This window comes from Dendrobates tinctorius, unplaced genomic scaffold, assembly GCF_039654945.1.
Source record: "Dendrobates tinctorius isolate UK_male_01 unplaced genomic scaffold, ASM3965494v1 ptg000226l, whole genome shotgun sequence".
NCBI lineage: Eukaryota > Metazoa > Chordata > Amphibia > Anura > Dendrobatidae > Dendrobates > Dendrobates tinctorius.
In genome coordinates this window covers 820,479-845,706 of record NW_027361893.1, presented here as the reverse complement: position 1 = coordinate 845,706, position 25,228 = coordinate 820,479, and the positions used below count along the sequence as shown (strand labels likewise).

General features: G+C 44.5%; 1 protein-coding gene across 2 annotated transcripts in view; it reads right to left on the bottom strand.

The window, feature by feature from the left end:
• Positions 1 to 10,835: 10,835 nt before the first annotated feature.
• LOC141059283 (uncharacterized) overlaps positions 10,836 to 25,228 on the bottom strand; it is a 51,162-nt gene continuing 36,769 nt past the window's right edge. Inside the window, exon 7 of one of the 2 annotated variants that reach the window (XM_073555596.1) lies at positions 10,836 to 12,476. In XM_073555596.1, the coding sequence (XP_073411697.1) occupies positions 10,948 to 12,476 (1,529 nt within the window). In that variant the 3' untranslated portion in view covers positions 10,836 to 10,947. The remainder of the gene's footprint in view (positions 12,477 to 25,228) is intronic. The other variant, XM_073555597.1, reaches the window with a different exon arrangement.

Genomic DNA, 25,228 nt, shown 5'->3' with positions numbered 1-25,228 from the left:
AAATCCATTGAAATATGGGTCCATGGCCTCCTGGGGACCGGCAAAGGCATCAACAACCCACTAGAGCGAGAACAAGATTTAGACCGGGAGCAAGTCCCACAGGACTGCACTAAATTCCTGACATCATGAGACAAGGTGGGCCACCAAAAAGAGCGACTCACCAGATCTCTAGTACCAAAAATACCTGGATGACCAGCCAATGCAGAGCAATGAACTTCAGACATCACTCTCTTCTTCCACTGGTCAGGAACATACAACTTTCCACTGGGACAACGCTCAGGTTTGTCCTCCTGGAACTCTTGCAGAGCAAGTCTCAAATCAGGCGAGATGGCAGAAAGAACTACCCCTTCGCCTAAGATGGTAGCAGGATTGGTCACCACAGGAGAATCCGCAAAGAAGCTCCTAGAGAGGGCGTCTGCCTTGACATTCTTAGTTCCAGGAAGAAAAGTGACCACAAAATCAAAACATGTAAAAAACAAGGCCCACCTAGCCTGTCTAGGGTTCAAGCGTTTAGCCGACTCTAGGTAAATCAAATTCTTGTGGTCAGTGAGGACCACAACTTGATATTTAGCTCCCTCCAACCAATGTCTCCACTCCTCAAATGCCCATTTCATGGCCAACAGTTCCCGATTCACCACATCATAGTTACGTTCAGATGGAGAGAACTTTCGGGAAAAGAAAGCACAGGGATTCATTTTAGATGTTACAGGATCCTTTTGGGACAAAACAGCTCCTGCACCAATCTCAGAAGCATCCACCTCTACCTGGAACGGGAGTGAGACATCAGGTTGCCGCAAAACCGGGGCGGAGGTAAATCTTCGCTTCAGCTCCTGAAAGGAAGCAACAGCCTCCGGAGACCAATTCAACACATCAGCACCCTTCTTAGTCAGATCAGTCAATGGCTTGGCAATACTAGAAAATTTTGCTATAAATTTCCGATAAAATTTAGCAAAACCCAAAAACTTCTGGAGGGCCTTCAAAGAAGTGGGCTGAACCCAATCATAAATGGCCTGTACCTTGGCCGGGTCCATTTCAATAGTTAATGGAGACAAAATAAATCCCAAAAATGAAATCCTCTGTACTCCAAAAAGGCATTTCGATCCTTTGACATACAGGCAATTCTCCCTCAAGATCTGGAACACAGTCCGAATATGTTCCACATGAGAATCCCAATCCTTGGAGAAGATCAAAATATCCAGATAGATAACACTGGTAAACAGCATTTTTGGTGCCAAAGATATTTCATCGAATTTAGGGTATTTTTGGGGTGCTGATTCTGAATATGTCATCAGTTTAGCCAGATTGGCTCAAGTTTTTGAGATTTTTGGTATCTTATTTATAGCACTTGTTGGTAAATGCGACGCATCATCTCATTAATTTCTTTGGATTAGTACTTGAACTGAGCAGTTCTCAATATAGTTTTGTGTTAATTAGTGTTCTAAAAGTTTGTTCATAGCTTGATTTTTGCACTAACTTTATGTTGTTGTCTGTTTTCCAGTGAAAAGCATGAACTCATCAAGAAGAAGTTGTCTTAACGATCCAGACTCATTCTGTTACATTTGTGGTGAATACACACTGCCAAAACATAGAAGAAACATAACAGACTTCGTAAAAAAAGTGTATTTTGCCTATTTTGGGGTTATGCTTGGGGACCAAGACAAGTTTTGGGCACCACACATAGTGTGCAAAGCATGTATCGAATTATTACGAAAATGGAGCAAAGGACAAAGAAAAAGCTTCAAATTTGGTGTTCCAATGGTGTGGAGAGAGCCAAAAAATCATCATGATGACTGTTATTTATGGTAAACACAGGTACAGGCACATCTTCACAATGAGGGACAGGCCTTCTTGCAGATTCCATGTTACTCCCATTTTCGTTTCTTATGCTTATTGAATCCTTGCACTTGCACTGCACAGAAATAACAGTCATCATGATGATTTTTTGGCTCTCTCCACACCATTGGAACACCAAATTTGAAGCTTTTTCTTTGTCCTTTGCTCCATTTTCGTAATAATTCGATACATGCTTTGCACACTATGTGTGGTGCCCAAAACTTGTCTTGGTCCCCAAGCATAACCCCAAAATAGGCAAAATACACTTTTTTTACGAAGTGTGTTATGTTTCTTCTATGTTTTGGCAGTGTATATTCACCACAAATGTAACAGAATGAGTCTGGATCGTTAAGACAACTTCTTCATGATGAGTTCATGCTTTTCACTGGAAAACAGACAACAACATAAAGTTAGTGCAAAAATCAAGCTATGAACAAACTTTTAGAACACTAATTAACACAAAACTATATTGAGAACTGCTCAGTTCAAGTACTAATCCAAAGAAATTAATGAGATGATGCGTCGCATTTACCAACAAGTGCTATAAATAAGATACCAAAAATCTCAAAAACTTGAGCCAATCTGGCAAAACTGATGACATATTCAGAATCAGCACCCCAAAAATACCCCAAATTCATTAAAATATTTTGGACACCAGAAAAAAAATTTTTTTTCGTTGACCTGTGTAATCAAAAATTTATCGACAAAGTCTCGGAAAATATCGTTCATGAAGCACTGGAAGACAGAAGGGGCATTAGTGAGCCCAAAAGGCATCACCAGGTACTCAAAATGTCCCTCCGGAGTATTAAACGCCGTCTTCCATTCATCCCCCTGCTTAATGCGGATAAGATTATACGCCCCCCTGAGGTCAAGCTTGGTAAACCAGCAAGCACCTCTGACTCTAGAGAATAGATCCGAAATCGGGTAACGGATACTGATATTTAATAGTAATTTTGTTGAGGGCACGATAATCAATACAAGGCCTTAAAGAACCATCCTTTTTGGCCACAAAAAAAAACCCGGCACCTAAGGGTGAAGAGGATGGTCTAATATGACCCTTCTCCAATGCCTCCTTAATATAGGACCGCATAGTCTCGTGCTCGGGTACAGATAAATTGAAGAGCCGACCCTTGGGAAATTTACACCCCGGGCTCAGTTCAATTGCACAGTCATAACTCCTATGAGGAGGCAAGGACGCAGACTCATTCTCACTAAATACATCATAAAAGTCCGCCAAATAGTCAGGAACATCATGCGACTGAGGAGAGGTGGAAAAAACCGGAGCCTCATTAAGGGCACACCGACAACCCCAACTCAACACAGACACAGATTTCCAATCCAAGACTAGATTATGAATTTGCAACCAGGGAAACCCCAGAACAACGGCATCATGCAGACCATGTAACACCAAAAATCTGCAATTTTCTTGATGGTCTGGGGCGACCTGCATGACCACCTGGGTCCAAAACTGAGGTTTATTTTTCGCCAAAGGAGTAGCATCAATCCCCCTCAAAGGGATAGGCGTCTGCAGAGGTGTCATCGGAAATCCACAACGTTTAGCAAAATCCAAGTCCATTAGGTTTAGCGCTGCTCCTGAATCCACAAAAGCCTTGGCGGAAAATGTGGACAAGGAGCAGATCAGAGTAATTGCCAGAAGAAACTTAGGTTGAACACCACCAACAGAAAACGTGTGTGCAAAGCGTTTCTCTCGTTTAGGACAAACCGAAATAATATGCGAGGCATCTCCACAGAAAAAACAACTTATTACGCCTTCTGAACTCCTGACGTTGCGCCTTAGACAAAACTCTATCACATTGCATAGGTTCAGACGTCTGTCCTACCGGTGGCAACACCTCTCGTGCAATCCTGCGTTCACGTAAACGCCGATCAACCTGAATGGCTAATAACATAGAATCGTCCAGACCAGAGGGAACAGGAAATCCCACCATAGTATCTTTTACAGCTTCTGACAAACCCTTCCGAAAGAGAGCAGCCAAGGTATCATTCCAGGTAGTAAGGACCGCCCACTTTCGGAACTTTTGACAGTACAACTCTGCAGAATCACGACCCTGGTTCAATGCCAACAGGGTCTTTTCAGCCTGATCAATAGCATTAGGTTCGTCATACAACAACCCCAAGGCTTGAAAGAATGCGTTCACATTAGTCAGAATAGGATCATCTGGTTTCAAAGAAAACGCCCAATCCTGGGGATCGCCACGCAGCAAAGAGATGACAATTTTAACCTGCTGCGCGGAGCTCCCTGACGAGTTAGGCTTCAAGGCAAAAAATAATTTACAATTATTTTTGAAACTCAAAAATTTAGATCGATCCCCAAAAAATACATCAGGTGTAGGGATCTTTGGTTCAACAGCATGCGAACGAGGAAGGTAGGCGGAAATTCCCCGCACTTCCGCAGCGAGCTGCTCCACACAATCAGACAATTGCTTTATCTCCATTGAGAGAAAAAAAAATTCCCCCTACGGCCTCAGAAATATAGAGGAAAGAATATACACTTTTTTTTTTTTTTAAACACAATTCTTTCCTGCTATTGAGTACCCTAGGATCTGCGGTATGGCGGGTGATTCTGTTATGATTGAGTCACCGTAGGAGGCAAAAGCAGAAATGCTAGCTAAGTCCAGAAAACCAGAGAGGTTGACAGCTATCGGATTGCAGACCCCTGAACCTAGCAACACAACTAGCAGTAGCCGTGGGGGGTTCCTACGATGCCCTAGACCCCTCGATCACAGCTGGAGAATTAAATAGCCTAAAGACAGAAAGGGAAATCTAAACTGCCCCAGAGCAGACCCCAAAGCAAAAGGCAGCCCCCCACATATAATGACGGTGAAGCAAGAGGAAAGAACACAACACAGACAGAAAGATAGAATGAGCAAAGATGGGGCCAAAGCTAACTAGATAGGAAAGGACAGGAAGGCTGCTGTCTGCAATCCGTGAAAAACCCTATGAAAATAAGAGCCAACAGACTGACAGTGAAAAAGGCCCTGAAGACGCTAGGCTTCAAAAAGACTGTCAGTACTCAGGAATATTCTGAAGACAGAGCAACCAGCAAAAGGAGAATCAGCTCACCCAGCAGGGAATGGCAGAATCCAGAAAAGCAAGGCAAACAAAAACAAAACACAAATGCTAAAAGGCAAAGCAGAAAACTTAGCTGTAGAGGAGCAGGAATCCGACTGGTTTCCTAGAAGTCCACAGAGAAATCACCCTCAGGGCAGAAGGGCGTCTGCAGCCTTATATCCAGTCCGTGACTCCACTCAGCCAGTCATCATCATTAGGCTCAGGTGCCTGATAATCAGGCTCATTACCTTCCTTTACCAGAATAGGGAGTTCACCAGACCTCAGTGACGAAGGGGAAAATGAACTCACAACACTACCCCTAATATCCCCCATCATCCCATCAGCCAGAGCTACCGGACTACTCCCCCTAATATCCCACATCATCCCGTCAGCCAGAGCTACTGGACTACTACCCCTAATATCCCACATCATCCTGTCAGAACCACCGGACTACTACAATATTCCACAAAAATGATCTTTTCACCCCCAATTTTATTTTCCCAAGGGTAAGAAGACCCCAAATGTTATTGTGCAATTTGTCCTGACTACACTGATACCCCACATGTGGGGGTAAACGACTATTTGGGGACATGGCAGAGCTCAGAAGGGAAGCAGCGCCATTTTACTTTTTTGGCTGGAATTGAGATCGGACCCATGCCGCCTTTGGAAAACCCCTGACATACCTAAAGAGTGGAAACCCCCCACAAGTGACACCATTTTGGAAACTAGACCCCCCCAAGGAACTTTTCTAGATTTGTGGTGAGCACTTTGAACCCCCAAGGGCATCACAGGAATTTATAACGCCCAGGCGTGAAAATAAAAAAAAAAAAATATTTTTTCCACAAACATGACCCTTTAGTCCCCAATTTTTTTATTTTGCCAAGGGTAACAGGAGAAATTGGACGGTTTTTATGTTTGGCGGCTGTCGCACCCTAAAAGACGCTTTTTATTGTAAAAAGTTTTTGCATCACCACATTTTGAGAGCTATAATTTTTCCATATTTTGACCCACGAATCATTTGAGGTCTTATTTTTTGCGGGACGAGTTGACGTTTTAATTGGTACCTTTTTCGGGCACGTGACTTTTTTTTTTAATCGCTTTTTATTCTGATTTTTGGGACGCAGAATGAACAAAAACTAGCATTTTATTAATTTCTTTTGGGGGGTGCGTTTACACCGTTCTGCGTGTGGTAAAATTGATAAAGCAGTTTTATTCTTCGGGTCAGTAATTATTTTTGCATCGCTTTATTCTGCGAGCTATAACTTTTTTATTTTTTCGCTGACGATGCTGTATGGCAGCTCATTTTTTGTGGGACAAGATGACGTTTTCAGCAGTACCATGGTTATTTATATCCGTCTTTTGCTCGCGCGTTATTGCACTTTTTGTTCGGCGATATGATGATAAAGATTTATAGGGCGGGTCGTTACGGACCTGGCGATACTAAATATGTGTACTTTTATTGTTTCTTTTTTTTATTTAGAAAAAAAAAATTATTAGTCAATTTTTTTTATTTAGGGATTTTTTATAAATTATTTTTACTTTTTTTAACTTTATTTTATTGTCCCGGGGAGGACATTACTGTAATGTCTATGCCCCTTGGTAACTTTGCCCCGTAGTTACCTTTCTAGCAGTTTTCCTTCAGCTCCTAGCTCTTTGTAGCTCAGGCCACGCCCCCAGCAGTGTCAGGTGCTTCAGGTCTTATCTGGCCTGAAGTAATCTCTCTCTGCTCCGTGAGAGGCCCCGCCCCCTGGTAGTCACGTGGTTCAGGTCCTGTTAGTACACAGCCTCTGGGATGTGCTCCTCTCCCTAGGGACCAGCAGTGCGGGTTTCTCAGGGTCCAGACACTGGCTGGATGTCAGTTCTGGATATCCTGACATGTGCGATGTATGCGCATGCGCGCTGTGTCCGGGCCGGATATGTTATCGTGGGACTTTGTCTGGTGTTGCACCCTGTCTATGGCCGGTGTGTTATCACAAGACTTTGTCTGGTGTTGCATCCCGTCCATGGCTGGTGCGCCTGCGCTTGGCATCGTTTACAAGCTGATGGTTTGGGGATTATTGTGAGCTCTGGGTCATATATATGATGTGTAAGTAAATCTGATAGGCTGCCTGTTTTGGCGCCAACACGTTTGTATATATCAGTTGGCTGACATGGTTGTATAATGGGTCATTTGTATAACTGGGGGTGATTGGTGTGCAGTTACTATGGTTTTATATTTTTCTGTGGGATATATACACTAGATGGTTTGTATGTGATTATTTTATGTATAAAACAATTTATTGTATGTATTTATTGCCTATGGGCGGTACCTTAGTAGTGATTGGTGTATACTTTGTAACCACACTATATAAGGCTGCCATATGTGCTATTTTGTACACTTGCTAAAGACCATGTTTTGATCGAAACGTCGTATATGATGGCAGGATAAACTTTTTTTTCATTTGGATTGGATGCTACTCTTTCATTTTTTTGTGGATACTTTTGTCCAATTGGGTCCATGGACATTGAGCGTGCACACTGATTAGTCCTGTTGTGCTGTCGGCTGTCTTTCTATAGGAAGTGACAGGCAGTCAATGGGAGGACAGGAGATCGTATACTAGCAAGCTTCATTTGGCTGCTAAGGACAACGTAGCCTCATAATCGGGGCAGCAGTGGATGAGGCACCACTACACAGGTTACCAAACCAGACTGTGTACTGGGGTACAACAATAACATAGGGGGGCGTTAATCTCTCTGATCAATTCCTCCAGATGTACATCATGCAGATGCCAATGCACAGCGCTTTCCTGCTATCACGATGTGCAGGCTATACCACTACGTCGTACCTTCTGTTCCAGGAGGTAGTGAATAAAGCCCTGATATTTGGCAGTCAGGAAGGAGCGGGCCCAAGTACTTCCGGAACTGAAGGTGCTCGTATTGTGCTAGGCCAACATGTCTCGGGTGAGGTCCCTCAAAGCGGCAAAAAGGTAAGTCACAAAAGAGGTGCCGAGTGTATTACCGAAGGGGAATACGCAAGGACACCATTTATCGCTTCCAGTCATAGGGGTTGCGCTGGCACGGTTTCAGTCAGTATATAGAGAGTGGCAGCTGTAACCTCACCCCGGCACTGACCGACAGCCGCCTCAGCCCCGTCTGCCACCCGGTAGTTACCCTACTGGTCCCCCTATAAATAATAATGCTTCTTAAATGTCCACTTAGTATTTAACGGAGTCCCCCTATGTACAGTAGTAATGGCCCCAGCATCGCTGATGTGAGCAGGGGGTGGTGTGATGACTTTCGGCTTCTCCTAATTATCTTCTATTGAGAGAAGTCAAATTTATCTAGTGACACGCGCAAATAGCAAACGTGGTCGCATGACCGCCTGATCGCACCAGTGGTCTTGGGGTCTCATGACAGCAGGCGCACCCCATCATGATTTTGCGGTCTGTAGTCTCAGTGACTGCAAACAATTTTCTCGAGCCTTTAATAACTTTATAATAATAAATTGCTTATTATTAAATTATTAAATAGAATGCGGCTTGTGGTTACTGTATGGTTGTAATTGTTAGGGGGCAGACAGACGGATGAATTTCTCGTGAGAGAATCACATCGCAGTCGTCAGCCTGACCGTCAGCTCTCCACACCTGAGTGTGACAGCAGCATAGTAATCAATCACGCTCATGTCAGGAGTGGAACCGGCCAGTCCAAAGATTGTGGTGCGATCCTCGTATGAGTTATATGGCCGTCTGTCTGTCTGTGCCCTTGTTATACTAATACTGAAATATTAATCTATTAAAGTATTAACGAGCTCACAAGTAAAAAAAAAAAAATTTACCTCCCCCCTCCCAACAGCCCATCCTCCTACATGCGCCCCTCAGTGCCCTGACCCTACAATACCTCCATCCTCTCATTCACCCCCTGTGCCCTATCCCCGCTGCCACACAATACCCCATCTTCTCACATTAATCCCCCGTGCCCTAGCCCCCACAATATCCCCATCCTCTCACATTCACCCCATGTCCTGGCCCTCCTGCCTCACAATACCCCCATCCTCACACTCACCCCTGTGCCCTGTCTCCCCTGCCTCACAATACCCCCATCCTCTCACTGACCCCCTATGCCCTGTCACCTCTGCCTCACAATACCCCATCCTCTCACATTCACCCCCTGTGCCCTGTCTCCCCTGCCTCACAATACCCCTATCCTCTCACATTCACCCCACAGTGACTATGACATGCCTAAGCTGAATTAATTTAAGAAATTCCATCCCCACTTACCATGATGCTTACAGGCAGTGACTGAGGCAGGACCAGGACGTGTCCAGTGTATGCACACAGAGGGCACTAGGACCCAGTGTGACTGAGGCAACCAGAGCCTGCAGAGACTGCAGCTGCTGAGGGCCAGGAAACAGCATCTCCAGTGAGACAGCAGCACCGTACACTGCAGAGACTGCAGCTGAAGGTTAGTGAGAAGGTGACCAATAGAAAAACCATATACCCCACATCTCAGTATATAGGGTGAGGTGACGTATACACACTCACTCTCCAAGCCTCTCATTTCTACGGGTTTTGTCATTCTCACCAAAGACGACTCATCAGGAGACTTCATTTAATATTGACCTATATTCAAGCGACACTAGACAAAGAAAACCCTAAAATCATGTATCATGTTATCTGAAACAGTCAGAAATCTAGCCATATATATTGGCATATCCCAGACTTCAAACTATATAATTTGTAAGTTTATAAGCCACTCCAGTGTGAGGAATAAATAGTATGTGAAAATACAGTATATACCGCTCAGGGAAGACATAACTTCCAGATATAATTTCCATATTCATACTAAATAATGGCACAGATCTCCCAGACATTATGGCTGCACATATCCCTAGCCTTTATAACGATATTGCACTCATTCCCTGACAGACCGCAGCATGGCCATTAGTTAGAAGCTGCTAATGATCTCTGGAGCAGGTAAGTTTTCCCTGAGTGGTAGATATTGGGTGGTCTGAAAACTGAGTTTAGTCTAGGACAATATGTCTGCACTAATTGACAGCTGTTACATTACCAAACTAGGGCAGTCCCTATAGGAGGAAAAACACAATAATTATACAGTGCTTTCACCTACTATCTATTCCTGACACTGGAGTGGCTTATAAACTTACAAAGTATATAGTTTGAGGTCTGGCGTCTGCCTATATAAGGGCCCCGTCACGCACAGCGAGATCGCTGATTTTGTGACGCCACAGCGATCTCGCTGTGTGTGGCACACATCAGCGACCGGCCGTCCCACCGGGTATCGCTGATTGTGCAGGATCGTCCAGGGCCATTTTTTGATTGTTGGTCTCCCGCTGGCCAGCACGCATCGCTGCATGTGGCAGCGGGAGAGCAACAATCAGCAACGCTGGGAGCTGGTATAAAAGCGTAAACAGCGGGTAACTAAGAGCCGTGCGGCTCTTAAATACCCGCTGTTTACATTGGATACCAGCTTGCTCGCTGGTCCTGATCACTGGTGGGTCTGTCTATGTGACAGCTCACCAGCGATCAGCTGGCTATGTTCCAGCGATCCCATCCACGTCGGATCGTTGGTGGGATCGCTGGGACATTGATGTGTGTAACAGGGCCTTAAGGCTAATTTTCTGACTGTTTTGGATAACACGATTTTCGTTTTTTTTTTGTCTAGTCTTACTTGAATATAGGTCAATAGTAAATAGTCTCTTGATGAGTCGCCTTTGGTGAGGAAGATTAAACTCGTAGAAATCAGAGGCTTGGAGAGCGAGTGTATATATGTCACCTCACCCAATCTACTGAAATGTGAGGTATATGTTTTCTCTATTAGTCACCTTCTGACTAACCTTCAGAGGGTGAATTCTGGGTATAGTTTTACATTTGGAATTAATAAAGTTTAGTTTTATCCTCTTGTCAGCAAACATGAGGAATGACGACAACCCATTTAAGAAGATCTAATTTTGGTTAAAATGATTCCAACAGTCTGAACATAAAATGCTTCTCTTCTAGGTGACATCTATGTAACAGTTGATTTCCAAGTAAAATATTTCCCACATTAAGAAAATGAAAAAGGCTTCTCTCCTGTGTGAGCTCTCTGATGTTTAGCAAGATGCGCTTTCTGGTTAAAACATTTCCCACATTCTGAACAGGAAAAAGGCTTCTCCCCTGTGTGACCACTCTGATGTCTATCAAGAAGCGCTTTCCGGTTAAAACATTTCCCACAATCTGAACAGGAAAAAGGCTTCTCCCCTGTGTGACTGCTCTGATGACTAACAAGATGCGCTTTCTGGTTAAAACATTTCCCACATTCTGAACAGGAAAAAGGCTTCTTCCCTGTGTGACCACTCTGATGACTAACAAGATGTGTTTTCTGGTTAAAACATTTCCCACATTCTGAACAGGAAAAAGGCTTCTCCCCTGTGTGACTGCTCTGATGTCTATCAAGAAGCGCTTTCCGGTTAAAACATTTCCCACAATCTGAACAGGAAAAAGGCTTCTCCCCTGTGTGACTGCTCTGATGACTAACAAGATGCGCTTTCTGGTTAAAACATTTCCCACATTCTGAACAGGAAAAAGGCTTCTTCCCTGTGTGACCGCTCTGATGACTAACAAGATGTGTTTTCTGGTTAAAACATTTCCCACATTCTGAACAGGAAAAAGGCTTCTCCCCTGTGTGACTGCTCTGATGTCTATCAAGAAGCGCTTTCCGGTTAAAACATTTCCCACATTCTGAACAGGAAAAAGGCTTCTCCCCTGTGTGACCGCTCTGATGACTAACAAGATGCGCTTTCTGGTTAAAACATTTTCCACATTCTGAACAGGAAAAAGGCTTCTCCTCTGTGTGACCGCTCTGATGTCTAACAAGATGCGCTTTCTGGTTAAAACATTTCCCACATTCTGAACAGGAAAAAGGCTTCTCCCCTGTGTGACTGCTCTGATGTCTATCAAGAAGCGCTTTCCAGTTAAAACATTTCCCACATTCTGAACAGGAAAAAGGCTTCTCCCCTGTGTGACCACTCTGATGACTAACAAGATGCGCTTTCTGGTTAAAACATTTCCCACATTCTGAACAGGAAAAAGGCTTCTCCCCTGTGTGACTGCTCTGATGTCTATCAAGAAGCGCTTTCCGGTTAAAACATTTCCCACATTCTGAACAGGAAAAAGGCTTCTCCCCTGTGTGACCACTCTGATGACTAACAAGATGCGCTTTCTGGTTAAAACATTTCCCACATTCTGAACAGGAAAAAGGCTTCTCCTCTGTGTGACCTCTCTGATGTCTAACAAGATGCGCTTTCTGGTTAAAACATTTTCCACATTCTGAACATGAAAATGACTTCTTTGCTTTAGGAGCAGTTTGTTTTTTAATGCCTCTTGTGTGACTTTGATTTTCCTTAGTAGTCAGTAATGAATCAGAAGATGGGATCTGTTTCATAGTATCAGATAACAGATCTTTGCTGTGAATGGATGATGGTATATCTGGTGTAACAGCAATCACTTCAGTTGTATCTTGTAGGATCTCAAGATCATCAGATTTAAAAATTGAAGATGTCAGCTGTCCCTCTGATCTCCTGGTACAGTCATCTGCTAAGATAAAAAACAATTATCTTTTTAATAAAATATCATTCAATTTTATATTTTTTAAAGTTTCTACTTAGCTTGCCATTTTTATGGACAGTTTATGTAAAAAAAATTTACCAAGACAATGACAGTTCACAGTCTAAATGAAAACCTTATTGGATGAACCAATAATGAGGGTTGCTCAACTGTTTGTTCATTCTGCCTCCCAAATATCAAATAAAAGGAAATAAATCAAATGTTATATAGGCAAAAATAATACCAATTCTCATCTCACAAAAAATCAAGTCCCCCAGTCATCTGTCAATGGAAAAACAGAGGTTCCCACACTATTAGTGGCTCAAAAGCTGTTAAAAGCAACAAGGTTTCCATAAAACAAATCCAGCAAAATCCGCTCTCACTTCTGAGTCTTGCAGTGTGCTCACACAACATTTAGGGTAAGTGATGAGCGAGCACTAAAATGCTCGGCTGCAGCATATTGGTACTCGGACAGAACAATGAGCCCAATGTAAGTCTATGAGAGACCCGAGCATTTTTACCGCAAACCCGACCCCTCCCCGGGGTCTTTTCAAGGTCTAAAACATCAGAAAATGATGGAACCACTGCAAAAATGCCACAGGAACAACATGGCAACTGCCCATTTCTCACTCCTAGGTCACAGCTCTAAACAATGTTGTCAGTTTCACGACCTTTTTACAGGCGCACCAAAAAACCTACAAAAACGAAACCAAAATGGATTTTGTTGGGAAATATGTTAAGGAACATCCTTTCCAGGTTAATGACTTTTATCTAAGCCAAAATAATTAACTCAAAAGAAAAATGTTCCTCCACCACTTGGGCTATGTTCACACACAGCGTTTTTGAGGCGTTTTGCAACTTCAGCATTGCTTTCAACCAATACAAATGCATTCACTGGGAAATGACATTGTAACATTTAACAACCCTAGCTGGCTGGCCATGTGGTGTGTGACACATAAGCAGACACATCTTGTTTCATTTATGAAGGAGGGACTCAAAGTCACAGAGCCTATTTTTACAGAGGCATCAGGCAGCATTGACCCCTTTCCTACATTAGACGTACTATTCCATCCATGTGACCTGGGACCTAAGTCCCATGGAGGGAATAGAAAGTCACACACAATCAGCGGCGCTCCCAGGGGGAGCGCCGCTGATCGCGGTCGGGTGTCAGCTGATTATCACAACTGAAATCCGGCACTATGTGGCAGGATTAGTCATGGACTGCCCCCGGCACATTAACCCCTGGCACACTGCAATCAAACATGATCGTAGTGAACCGGGGCACAGGGAAGAATCTAGCAGGGAGGGGGCTTCCTGCGTGCTTCCCTGAGACCCTTGGAGCAGCGCGATGTGCTCCCGCTGCTCCGAGGGTCTCCTCCCTGCAGGCCCCTGGATCCAATATGGCCTCGGGGGCCTTCGTGGTCCTGCAGTGAGGCGGCTTCCTCAGTGCCTGCTGAGAAAGCCCGCAGCAGTGCCTGTCAGATCGCTGATCTGACACAGCGCCGTGCAAAGTGTCAGAACAGCGATCTAACACTAGACAGTGATGTACCAAGTGGGGACAATAAAATAAAGTAGGAAAAAAAAAAAAAAAACACAGCGTCATCAGGGGTCAGTTTTGGGCCTGCTTGTTTTTAACATATTTATTAATGACCTTGTAGGGGGCATAGAGAGTAGAATTTCAATATTTGCAGATGGCACTAAACTCTGCAGGGTAATCAATACAGAGGAGGACAATTTTATATTACAGGAGGATTTATGTAAACTAGAAGCTTGGGCTGATAAATGGCAAATGAGCTTTAATGGGGATAAATGTAAGGTCATGCACTTGGGTAGAACAAACAAGATGTATAATTATGTGCTTAATTGTAAAACACTGGGAAAAACTGTCACTGAAAAAGACCTGGGTGTATGGGTGGACGACAAACTCACATTTAGCAGCCAGTGTCAGGCAGCTGCTGCAAAGGCAAATAAAATAATGGGATGCATTAAAAGAGGCATAGATGCTCATGAGGAGAACATAATTTTACCTCTATATAAGTCACTAGTGCCACCACACTTAGAATACTGTGTACAGTTCTGGTCTCCGGTGTATAAGAAAGACATAGCTGAACTGGAGCGGGTGCAGAGAAGAGCGACCAAGGTTATTAGGGAACTAGGGGGTCTGCAATACCAAGACAGGTTATTACACTTGGGGTTATTTAGTTTAGAAAATCGGAGGCTTAGGGGTGATCTTATTACAATGTATAAATATATGCGGGGACAGTACAAACACCTTTCTAATGATCTTTTTACTCTTAGACCTGTGACGGGGACAAGGGGGCATTCTCTACGTCTGGAGGAAAGAAGGTTTAAGCATACTCACAGACGCGGATTCTTTACTGTAAGAGCAGTGAGACTATGGAACTCTCTGCCATGTGATGCTGTAATGAGTGATTCCATAATAAAATTTAAGAAGGGACTGGATGCCTTTCTTGAAAAGTATAATATTACAGGGTATATACACTAGTTTCCTCAATATTGCGTTGATCCAGGGAGCTAGTCTGATTGCCGTATGTGGAGTCGGGAAGGAATTTTTTTCCCCAATGTGAAGCTTACTGTTTGCCACATGGGTTTTTTTTTTGCCTTCCTCTGGATCAACATGTTAGGGCAAGTTAGGATAGGATATGGGTTGAACTAGATGGACTTAAAGTCTTCCTTCAACCTTAATAACTATGTTACATGTGTAAACATTTTTAAAAAATGCCTAAATAAATAAAAAAAAAATATTCCCTAATAAATTAAATTGTTTTGTAAATAAAAAAAGTTAATAAAAGTACACACATTTCCTATCACCGCATCTGTAACGACCCGCCCTATAAAACTGTCCCACTAGTTAACCCCTTTAGTAAACTCTTTCAAAAACAAAAAAACAAAGCAAAAAACAATGCTTTATCATACCGCTGAATAAAAAGTGGAATAACGCGCGATGAAAAAGACGGATATGAATAAAAATGGTACAGCTGAAAAAGTCATCTTGTCCCGCAAAAAATGAGCCACCACACAGCGTCATCAGCGAAAAAATAAAAAAGTTATAGCTTGCAGAATAAAGCGATGCAAAAATAATAATTTTTTTTAATATAAAATTGTTTTTATTGTATAAAAGCGACAAAACATTAAAAAAGATATAAATCAGAGGTATCTCTGTAATCGAACCTTACCCGAAGAATAAAACCGCTTTATCAATTTTACCACACGCAGAGCGGTGTAAACGCCGCCCCCCCAAAGAAATTCATGAAATGCTGGTTTTTGTTCATTCTACGTCCCAAAAATCGGAATAAAAAGCGATCATGATGATGATGGTGGTATTAGTTGGAGCATTTAAGACAGTCATGAAGCAGCCATAACAACTTGAAACAGAAGTATTTTTACCAAGATACCACACTGTTCAATATGTGGCCTTTATTTTTAGCCCAAAATAGTGTACAGAACTAGGGTAACTGACAGCAAATACAGTGGAATGTAGGCCTGAATTGCCACAAGTTGTAGGCCACAAATACATCAGACGTCTGACAGCGATACCAGACTGTTCAATATGTGGCCTGTATTTATTTTTAAAAAAGTCTTTGTGGGATCAGTTGTCTCAGGGCACTCAGCATGGTGGGAGGAACGAGGATAAGGGTGAGGAATATGTGGTCCAGGTTCACGGCTACTCAGACTTGACCGTGTGGAAGACAGGGTGCTGGTGGTGGCCATGTAACTGGAAGTATTATCTGCTATCCAACCAACAACCATTTTACACTGCTCTGTGTTATGAACGAGTCACCGTAGGAGGCAGACACAAAAATAGAAGCTACGTCCTGAAAACCAGAGAAGTTGGCAACTATCAGATTGCAGACCCCTGAAGCTATCAACACAACTAGCAGTAGCCGTGGGGGGTTCCTACGGTGCCCTAGACCCCTCGATCACAGCCGGAGAGCTAAATAGCCTAAAGACAGAAAAGGAAATCTAAACTGCCCCAGAGCAGACCCCAAAGTAAAAGGCAGCCCCCAACATATAATGACGGTGAAGCAAGATGAAAAAACACTCACACAGATAGAAAGATAGGCTGAGCAAACGATGGGGCCCAAGCTAACTAAACAGAACAGGAAGAGCCAAACGAAAAGAGACCGGATTAATAATCTCCAAAATCTTGTAAAGTCCAATAAATCTAGGCTTAAACTTAGGAGAAGCCACCTTCATAGCAATATTTTTTGATGATAACCACACCATATCACCAACCTTAAACTGGGGACCAATGGTCCTATGTCGGCTGGAAAACCGCTGGGCCTTTTCCTGGGAGAGAGATAACTTATCCACCACTTGGTCCCAGATCTGGTGCATTCTCTCCACCACAGTGTCAACACCTGGGCAGGCAGAGGGCTCCACCTGCCCTGAAGAAAATCGAGGATGAAACCCAAAGTTACAAAAAAAAGGTGAAATCAAAGTGGCAGAACTAGCTCTATTATTTAAAGCAAATTCGGCCAAGGGCAAAAATGAAACCCAATCATCCTGATCAGCAGAAATAAAACATCTCAAATATGACTCCAAGGTCTGGTTTGTTCTCTCAGTCTGCCCATTGGTCTGAGGGTGAAAAGCAGAGGAGAAGGACAACTGAATTCCCAGCTTGGAACAGAAAGTTCTCCAAAATCTAGACACAAACTGAACTCCTCTGTCAGATACAATGTTCTCAGGAATCCCGTGCAAGCGAACCACCTGTTGCAAAAACAGGGGCACCAACTCAGAGGAAGACGGCAACTTAGGGAGTGGTACAAGATGAACCATCTTAGAGAACCTATCACAAATCACCCAAATAACAGTCATCCTTTGAGAGACAGGCATATCACAGATGAAATCCATTGAAATATGGGTCCATGGCCTCTTGGGGACAGGCAAAGGCATCAACAACCCACTAGAGCGAGAACACGATTTAGACTGGGAGCACGTCCCACAGGACTGCACAAAACTCCAGACATCACGAGACAAGGCAGGCCACCAAAAAGACCGACTCACCAGATCTCTAGTACCAAAAATACCTGGATGACCAGCCAAAGCAGAGCAATGAACTTCAGACATCACTCTCTTCTTCCACTGGTCAGGAACATACAACTTTCCACTGGGACAACGCTCAGGTTTGTCCTCCTGGAACTCTTCCAGAGCACGTCTCAAATCGGGCGAGATGGCAGAAAGAACTACCCCCTCGCCTAAGATGGTAGCAGGCTTGGTCACCACAGGAGAATCAGCAAAGAAGCTCCTAGACAGGGCGTCAGCCTTGAAATTCTTAGTTCCAGGAAGAAAAGAAACCACAAAATCAAAACGTGTAAAAAACAAGGCCCACCTAGCCTGTCTAGGGTTCAAGCGCTTAGCCGACTCTAGGTAAATCAAATTCTTGTGGTCAGTGAGGACCACGACTTGATGCTTAGCTCCCTCCAACCAATGCCTCCACTCCTCAAATGCCCATTTCATGGCCAACAGTTCTCGATTCCCCACATCATAGTTACGTTCAGATGGAGAGAACTTTCGGGAAAAGAAAGCACAGGGATTCATTTTAGATGTTACAGGATCCTTTTGGGACAAAACAGCTCCTGCACCAATCTCAAAAGCATCCATCTCTACCTGGAACGGAAGTGAGACATCAGATTGGCGCAAAACCAGGGCGGAGGTTAATCTTTGCTTCAGCTCCTGAAAGGAAGAAACCGCCTCCGGAGACCAATTTAACACATCAGCACCCTTCTTAGTCAGTTCAGTCAATGGCTTCGCAATACTAGAAAATTTTGCTATAAATTTCCGATAAAAATTAGCAAAACCCAAAAACTTCTGGAGGGCCTTCAAAGAAGTGGGCTGAACCCAATCGTAAATGGCCTGTACCTTGGCAGAGTCCATTTCAATAGTTGACGGAGACAAAATAAATCCCAAAAAAGAAATCCTCTGTACTCCAAAAAGGCATTTAGATCCTTTGACATACAGGGAATTCTCCCTCAAGATCCGGAACACAGTCCGAATATGTTCCACATGAGAATCCCAATCCTTGGAGAAGATCAAAATATCATCCAGATAGATAATCAAAAATTTATCGACGAAATCTCGGAAAATATCGTTCATGAAGCACTGGAAGACAGAAGGGGCATTAGTGAGCCCAAAAGGCATCACCAGGTACTCAAAATGTTCCTCCGGAGTATTAAACGCCATCTTCCATTCATCCCCATGCTTAATACGAATAAGATTATACGCCCCCCCTGAGGTCAAGCTTGGTAAACCAGCAAGCACCTTTAACTCTGGAGAATGGATCAGAAATCAGGGGTAACGGATACTGATATTTAACAGTAATTTTGTTGAGGGAACGATAATCAATACAAGGTCTTATTGATCCATCCTTTTTGGCTACAAAAAAAAAACCGGCACCTAAGGGTGACGAGGATGGTCTAATATGACCCTTCTCCAACGCCTCCTTAATATAGGATCGCATAGCCTCGTGCTCGGGTACAGATAAATTGAAGAGCCGACCCTTGGGAAATTTACACCCCGGGCTCAGTTCAATTGCACAGTCATAACTCCTATGAGGAGGCAGAGGCGCAGACTCATTCTCACTAAATACATCATAAAAGTCCGCCAAATAATCGGGAACATCATGCGACTGAGGAGAGGTGGAAAACACCGGAGTCTCACTAAAGGCACACCGACAACCCCAACTCACCACAGACACAGATTTCCAATCCAAAACTGGATTATGAATTTGTAACCAGGGAAACCCCAGAACAATAGTATCATGCAGATTATGCAACACCAAAAATCTGCAATTTTCTTGATGGTCTGGGGCGACCCGCATTACCACCTGGGTCCAAAACTGAGGTTTATTTTTAGCCAAAGGAGTAGCATCAATCCCCCTCAAAGGGATAGGCGTCTGCAGAGGTGTCATCGGAAATCCACAACATTTAGCAAAATCCAAGTCCATTAGGTTTAGGGCTGCTCCCGAATCCACAAAAGCCTTGGCGGAAAATGTGGACAGGGAGCAGATCAGAGTAATAGCCAGAAGAAACTTAGGTTGAACACCACCAACAGAAAACGTGTGTGCAAAGCGTTTCTCTCGTTTAGGACAGACAGAAATAATATGCGAGGCATCTCCACAGAAAAAACACAACTTATTACGCCTTCTGAACTCCTGACACTGCTCTCTGGACAAAACTTTATCACATTGCATAGGTTCAGACATTTGTTCAACAGGTGGCAACACCTCTCGTGCAGTTTTGCGTTCGCGCAAACGCCGATCAACCTGAATGGCTAATGACATAGAATCGTCAAGACCAGAGGGAACAGGAAATCCCACCATAGTATATTTTATGGCCTCTGACAACCCCTTCCGAAAGAGAGCAGCCAAGGCATTATCATTCCAGGTAGTAAGTACCGCCCACTTTCGGAATTTTTGACAGTACAATTCTGCAGAATCTCGACCCTGGTTCAATGCCAGCAGGGTCTTTTCAGCCTGATCAATGGCACTAGGTTCGTCATACAACAACCCCAAGGCTTGAAAAAATGCGTTCACATTAGTCAGAATAGGATCATCTAGTTTCAAAGAAAACGCCCAATCCTGGGGATCGCCACGCAGCAAAGAGATGACAATTTTAACCTGCTGCGCGGAGCTCCCTGACGAGTTAGGCTTCAAGGCAAAAAATAATTTACAATTATTTTTGAAATTCAAAAATTTAGACCGATCCCCAAAAAATACATCAGGTGTAGGAATCTTTGGTGCAGCAGCATGTGAATGAGCAAGGTAGGCGGAAATTCCTCGCACTTCCGCAGCGAGCTGCTCCACACGATCAGACAATTGCTTTATCTCCATTGAGAGAAAAAAAAATTCCCCCTACGGCCTCAGAGATATAGAGGAAAAAATATACACACTTTTTTTTTTTTACAATTCTTTCCTGCTATTGAGTACCCTAGGATCTGCGGTATGGCGGGTGATTCTGTTATGAACGAGTCACCGTAGGAGGCAGACACAAAAATAGAAGCTACGTCCAGAAAACCAGAGAAGTTGGCAACTATCAGATTGCAGACCCCTGAACCTATCAACACAACTAGCAGTAGCCGTGGGGGGTTCCCACGGTGCCCTAGACCCCTCGATCACAGCCGGAGAGCTAAATAGCCTAAAGACAGAAAAGGAAATCTAAACTGCCCCAGAGCAGACCCCAAAGTAAAAGGCAGCCCCCAACATATAATGACGGTGAAGCAAGATGAAAAAACACTCACACAGATAGAAAGATAGGCTGAGCAAACGATGGGGCCCAAGCTAACTAAACAGAACAGGAAAGGAAGGTAGCTGTCTGCAATCTGCCAAAACCCTATCAAAGACATAAGCCAACAAGCTGATATGGAAAAAGACCCTGAAGCAGCTAGGCTTCAAAAACTATATCAGCACTCAGGTATTTTCAGAAGACAGAGCTAAAGGAATTCAGCTCACCCCAGCAGGGAATGGCAGAAATCCAGAAAAACAAAGCAAAACAAAAACAAAGCACAAATGCAAAAAGCCGAGCAGAAAACTTTGCTTTAGAAGAGCAGGATTTCAGACTGGTCTCCAAGGATCCCACAGAGAAATCACCCGCAGGGCAGAAGGGCGTTGGCCGCCTTATATCCAGTCAGTAACTCCACTCAGCAAGTCATCATCATTAGGCTCAGGTGTTTGATAATCAGGCTCACAACCTTTCTTTACCAGAAGAGGGAGTTCATCGGGCCTCAGTAGTGAAGGGGAAAATGAACTCACAACAGCTCTGGCTTCAATAGTGCTGTCTTGCTGCATTTCCCTAGCACTTCGGACACTAAGGTCCAGCGAGAAGATGTGGGTGTTTTCTGTGGCCCAATTTCAGCTTGCCCACGGCCTCGGCATGCACCATCACGTCCACTTCCTGGTCCCTTGCCACGCACCTTGACCATTGTAAATGGGCTAGAATATTTTACACGTCCACTACAAATGAATTTAGAGCGAACGTGTATGTGATACGTGTGCGGGAAAACCACACTTTAAGCTATCTGGACTGTAGTTAAAAATGTTTTTTTGGTTATCAAATTGGTGTCAATAAGTACGGTAACAGACTCCAAAAACACTAGAATATGTAGGCCTAAAATGGCCAAATTTTTTGCACATGGATGTATGAGGCCTGTCACAGATATACCCTGGGTCAGACTGAGGCATAGGGACACCGGAGGATCCTCTGGTGGGCCACGGCCCCAGCCCCTGCCCCCTTCATTAGTCCCTGCCCTTCATGCCCTACAATTGACCAGCCGTGCTGTGTGCAGATGTCAGGCGCACTGGTGACTAGGCACAACTCCTAGGCTAGGCGCAAACTCCCCTCATCCAGCTGAGAGCACTGTGCCAGCCATTTCCATATCATCCTATAAATCCCAGCAATGAAGTCTCTGGGCTGTTCTATGCGCACAGGACCTGTGATGAGGTCACAGGAGGGGAGGAGTCAGGGGTCACATGATCAGGGGCCTCAGTGTGTGCAGGACTCTGCTGTGCTGGTTGTCATGGTGCTGGATGAAGGAGATATATGTGGGGTCAGGAGGGGTTCACAGGGTGGATGTAGCAGAGATGTGTGTGTATGAGGTGTACGGAGTGGAGCCATGTGGACAAGGTGTACGGAGCTGAGCCGTGTGTGTACTTGGTGTACGGAACAAAGTATGTGTATGGGGTGTACGGAGCGGAGCCGTGTGTGTACAAGGTGTACGGAGCGGAGCCGCGTGTTTATGGGGTGTGCGGAGCAAAGCCATGTGTGTACGAGGTGTACAGAGTGGAGCCGTGTGTGTAAGAGGTGTACGGAGCGGAGCCGCGTGTTTATGGGGTGTGCGGAGCGGAGCCGTGTGTGTACGAGGTGTACAGAGCGAAGCTGCATGTGTATGGGGTGTAAGCACTGGAGCCACGTGTGTATGGTGTGTGCATAGCCATGTCTACAAGGTATACGGAGTGGAGCTGCCTGTATACAGATTATACAAAACAGAGCCCTGTGTGTACAAAGTGTACAGAGCTGAACCGTGTGTGTACGGAACGGAGCACAGCCATGTGTGTACTGTTAGGGCTGGCGGAAAGCACCAAATAAAGATGATAATAAGGTGCGTTCGCAGCCCGGGGTCCACTGTGCAGGGGTGGTAAATTGCTGCTAGTAATGGCGGACGCTATATGGCGGTATAATAGAGGGGCACACGCGGGTTAACGTCATCCAGTGTGAACAGAGGCGGACTCTGTTGCTTCACAGTGCCGCACTACCACTGAATATAAATGCCGGAGCGTGTTAAAGCTCACAGAGCTCGGCAAGGTAAACACTCAGTATCAGGTCACAGGACACAGGGTCAGAGTCCCTCTAGACCTACTTAAGCATGCGGCGTCGCAACTGCGGACTCCACTAAGTGACGCTGGCAACCGAGGAGTGTCGACCAAGAGAACCGTGGCGTACAGACCAAGCCACCACTTGGTGTAGATGCCAGTCTCCGACTCTGCCTCCTACTTGCTCCTCAGCGTGGGCGCTAACAGGCTAGGTTACACAACACATGCGTACCAAGGGTAGGGGTTTCCAATGAGTCATTCACCAGAGACATTCATACGTGCATACAACTCTCACTCCACATAGTCTAAATCTTTCTTTATATTAGCGCATGGCCGAGCGGCCGTGCGAACCTTTTATAGCCGCGTCCTTCCGGGACCTTCCTGATGGTCCAATCCGAGCTGGAGAAGGACCTGAGCATGTGACCTCCGATCTCCAAATGACAGATCGTCCCACGGGCATGCTCAGTGGACCGAAAGGAGGACTTAGTCTCTGGAGTAACTTGCTGCTGACCAGCATGCGTTGCTATAATTGGACCAGAGGTGGCAGCAACAAATAAACCTACAGAGCTGGTCTGAGCAGAGCGCCTGGATCGACGAGTCTGCTGAGCAGCCTCCTCTGCAACCAGAAAGGAATGGGAGACTGCCGAATGCAAGGCTCGGGATTCCTGCTGTGCAGCGACAGGAACCCGAAGCCTAACATGTACAAGGTTTACGGAGTGAAGCCATGTGTGTACGAGGTAAGCGGAGCCGTGTGTATACGAGGCATACAAAGCGGAACCGTGTGTGCATGAGGTGGGCGGAGCCTTGAATGTAGAAGGTGTATTGTGGGGAGCATTCAAACCTCCCAACCGTCCCGGATCCAGCGGGACTGTCCTGATTTTTAGAGTCTTCTCCACTCTCCCGGCCGGGAGCTTACTTTTCCTGCAGACACAGGAGTACACAGCGGAGCCCCGAGGAGCACTTTATAACTGGCACATGATGTTCCAATGGAAGTGACGTGCTGGAAGGTGACAGGAAATGAGGTAAGTCCGGGAGGAGATTGTTTTCCATGGTTCCGTCACACTTCAGGGAATGCTTCAGATCCATCACCGTGTCCTCCGACAGCGGGATCGCCTTGAAATCGGGGATGCCGGCCATGTGAGCGGATCATGATATGCCCTGCACCGGGAGGCTAAGGTGGGCACTACAATGGGAGCTGGGCTTATATAGCATCTTTATAGAATCTCTTTCTGTTCTCTTTCTTTCTCGTTTCTTTTTTTCTTTCTTTCCCCTCTTTCTTTCGCTCTCTCTCTGTTCTCTTTTTTTCTTCCTCTCATTGTTCTCTCTCTAATCTTTCTTTCTCTGTTTCTTTCTCTCATCTCTCTATCTCTCTGTCTTTTCTCTCTCTAATTTTTCTCTGTTCTTTCTTTCCCTCTCTGTTCTCTCTTTCTTAACCCGCTTTCTTTCTCGCTCTTTGTTTTCTTTTTTCTCTCTGTTCTCTTTTTCTTTTCCTCAGTACCAGTCAGTGTGCCCACAGTACCAGCCACTGTGCCCATAATGCCAGCCACTGTGCCTCAGTACCAGTCAGTGTGATCAGCAGTGCTAAATGGGTGCGGTTGGGACATTGATATGGGTGTGACTAGTTGCGAAATGGGATTGGTTGGGGCGTGGCCTAAAACTTGGCATAGCGCGCTGCAACATTTGTCCCTCTTTCCCTTCTTCAAAAGTTGGGAGGTTTGATGGTAGGCCCCAAGAATGATTTTTCTCTGGTGGGCCCAAGGTACTCCAGTCCGACGCTGGATATACCACACTGTAAAATATGTGGCCTGGATTTTTAAAAAATCAACATAGTGCTGTATATAACTAGAGTGACAAGAAAAAATGGCCAAACATGGAGCACGCAGATGTACGAGGCCTGGCATGGAGATACCTCACACTGCCAAATAATGGCCTGTATTGTTTTCTTTTTAATACTAAATAGTGCTGTATATAACTAGAGTAACAGACAGGAAAACACTGGAATACTGGTCTAAAATGGCCAAACTTGGACCAGGCAGATATACGAGGTCAGGCACGGAGACACCACACACTGCCAAATAGTGGCCTGTTTTTTTAAAAAAAAAAAAAGAATCCAAAATAGTGCTGTATATAAATAGAGTGACAGACTGCAAAAAAAAAAAAAAAAAAAAATTGAATTTAGGCCTAAAATGCCCAAATTTTTAGCACACGGATGTATGAGGCGTGTCACAGATATAACACACTGTAAAATATGTGGCCTGTATGTATTTTTTTTTTGGGGGGGGGGTTCAGCAAAATGGTGTCAAGAAATTGTGTAAGCCACTCAAAAAAATTCTACTCTACCGTACCACATAAAAATCTGCGCACTCAAAAGTGATTTTTGGGACCCCTTTAAAATTGCTGGATTTTCATGAAGTGC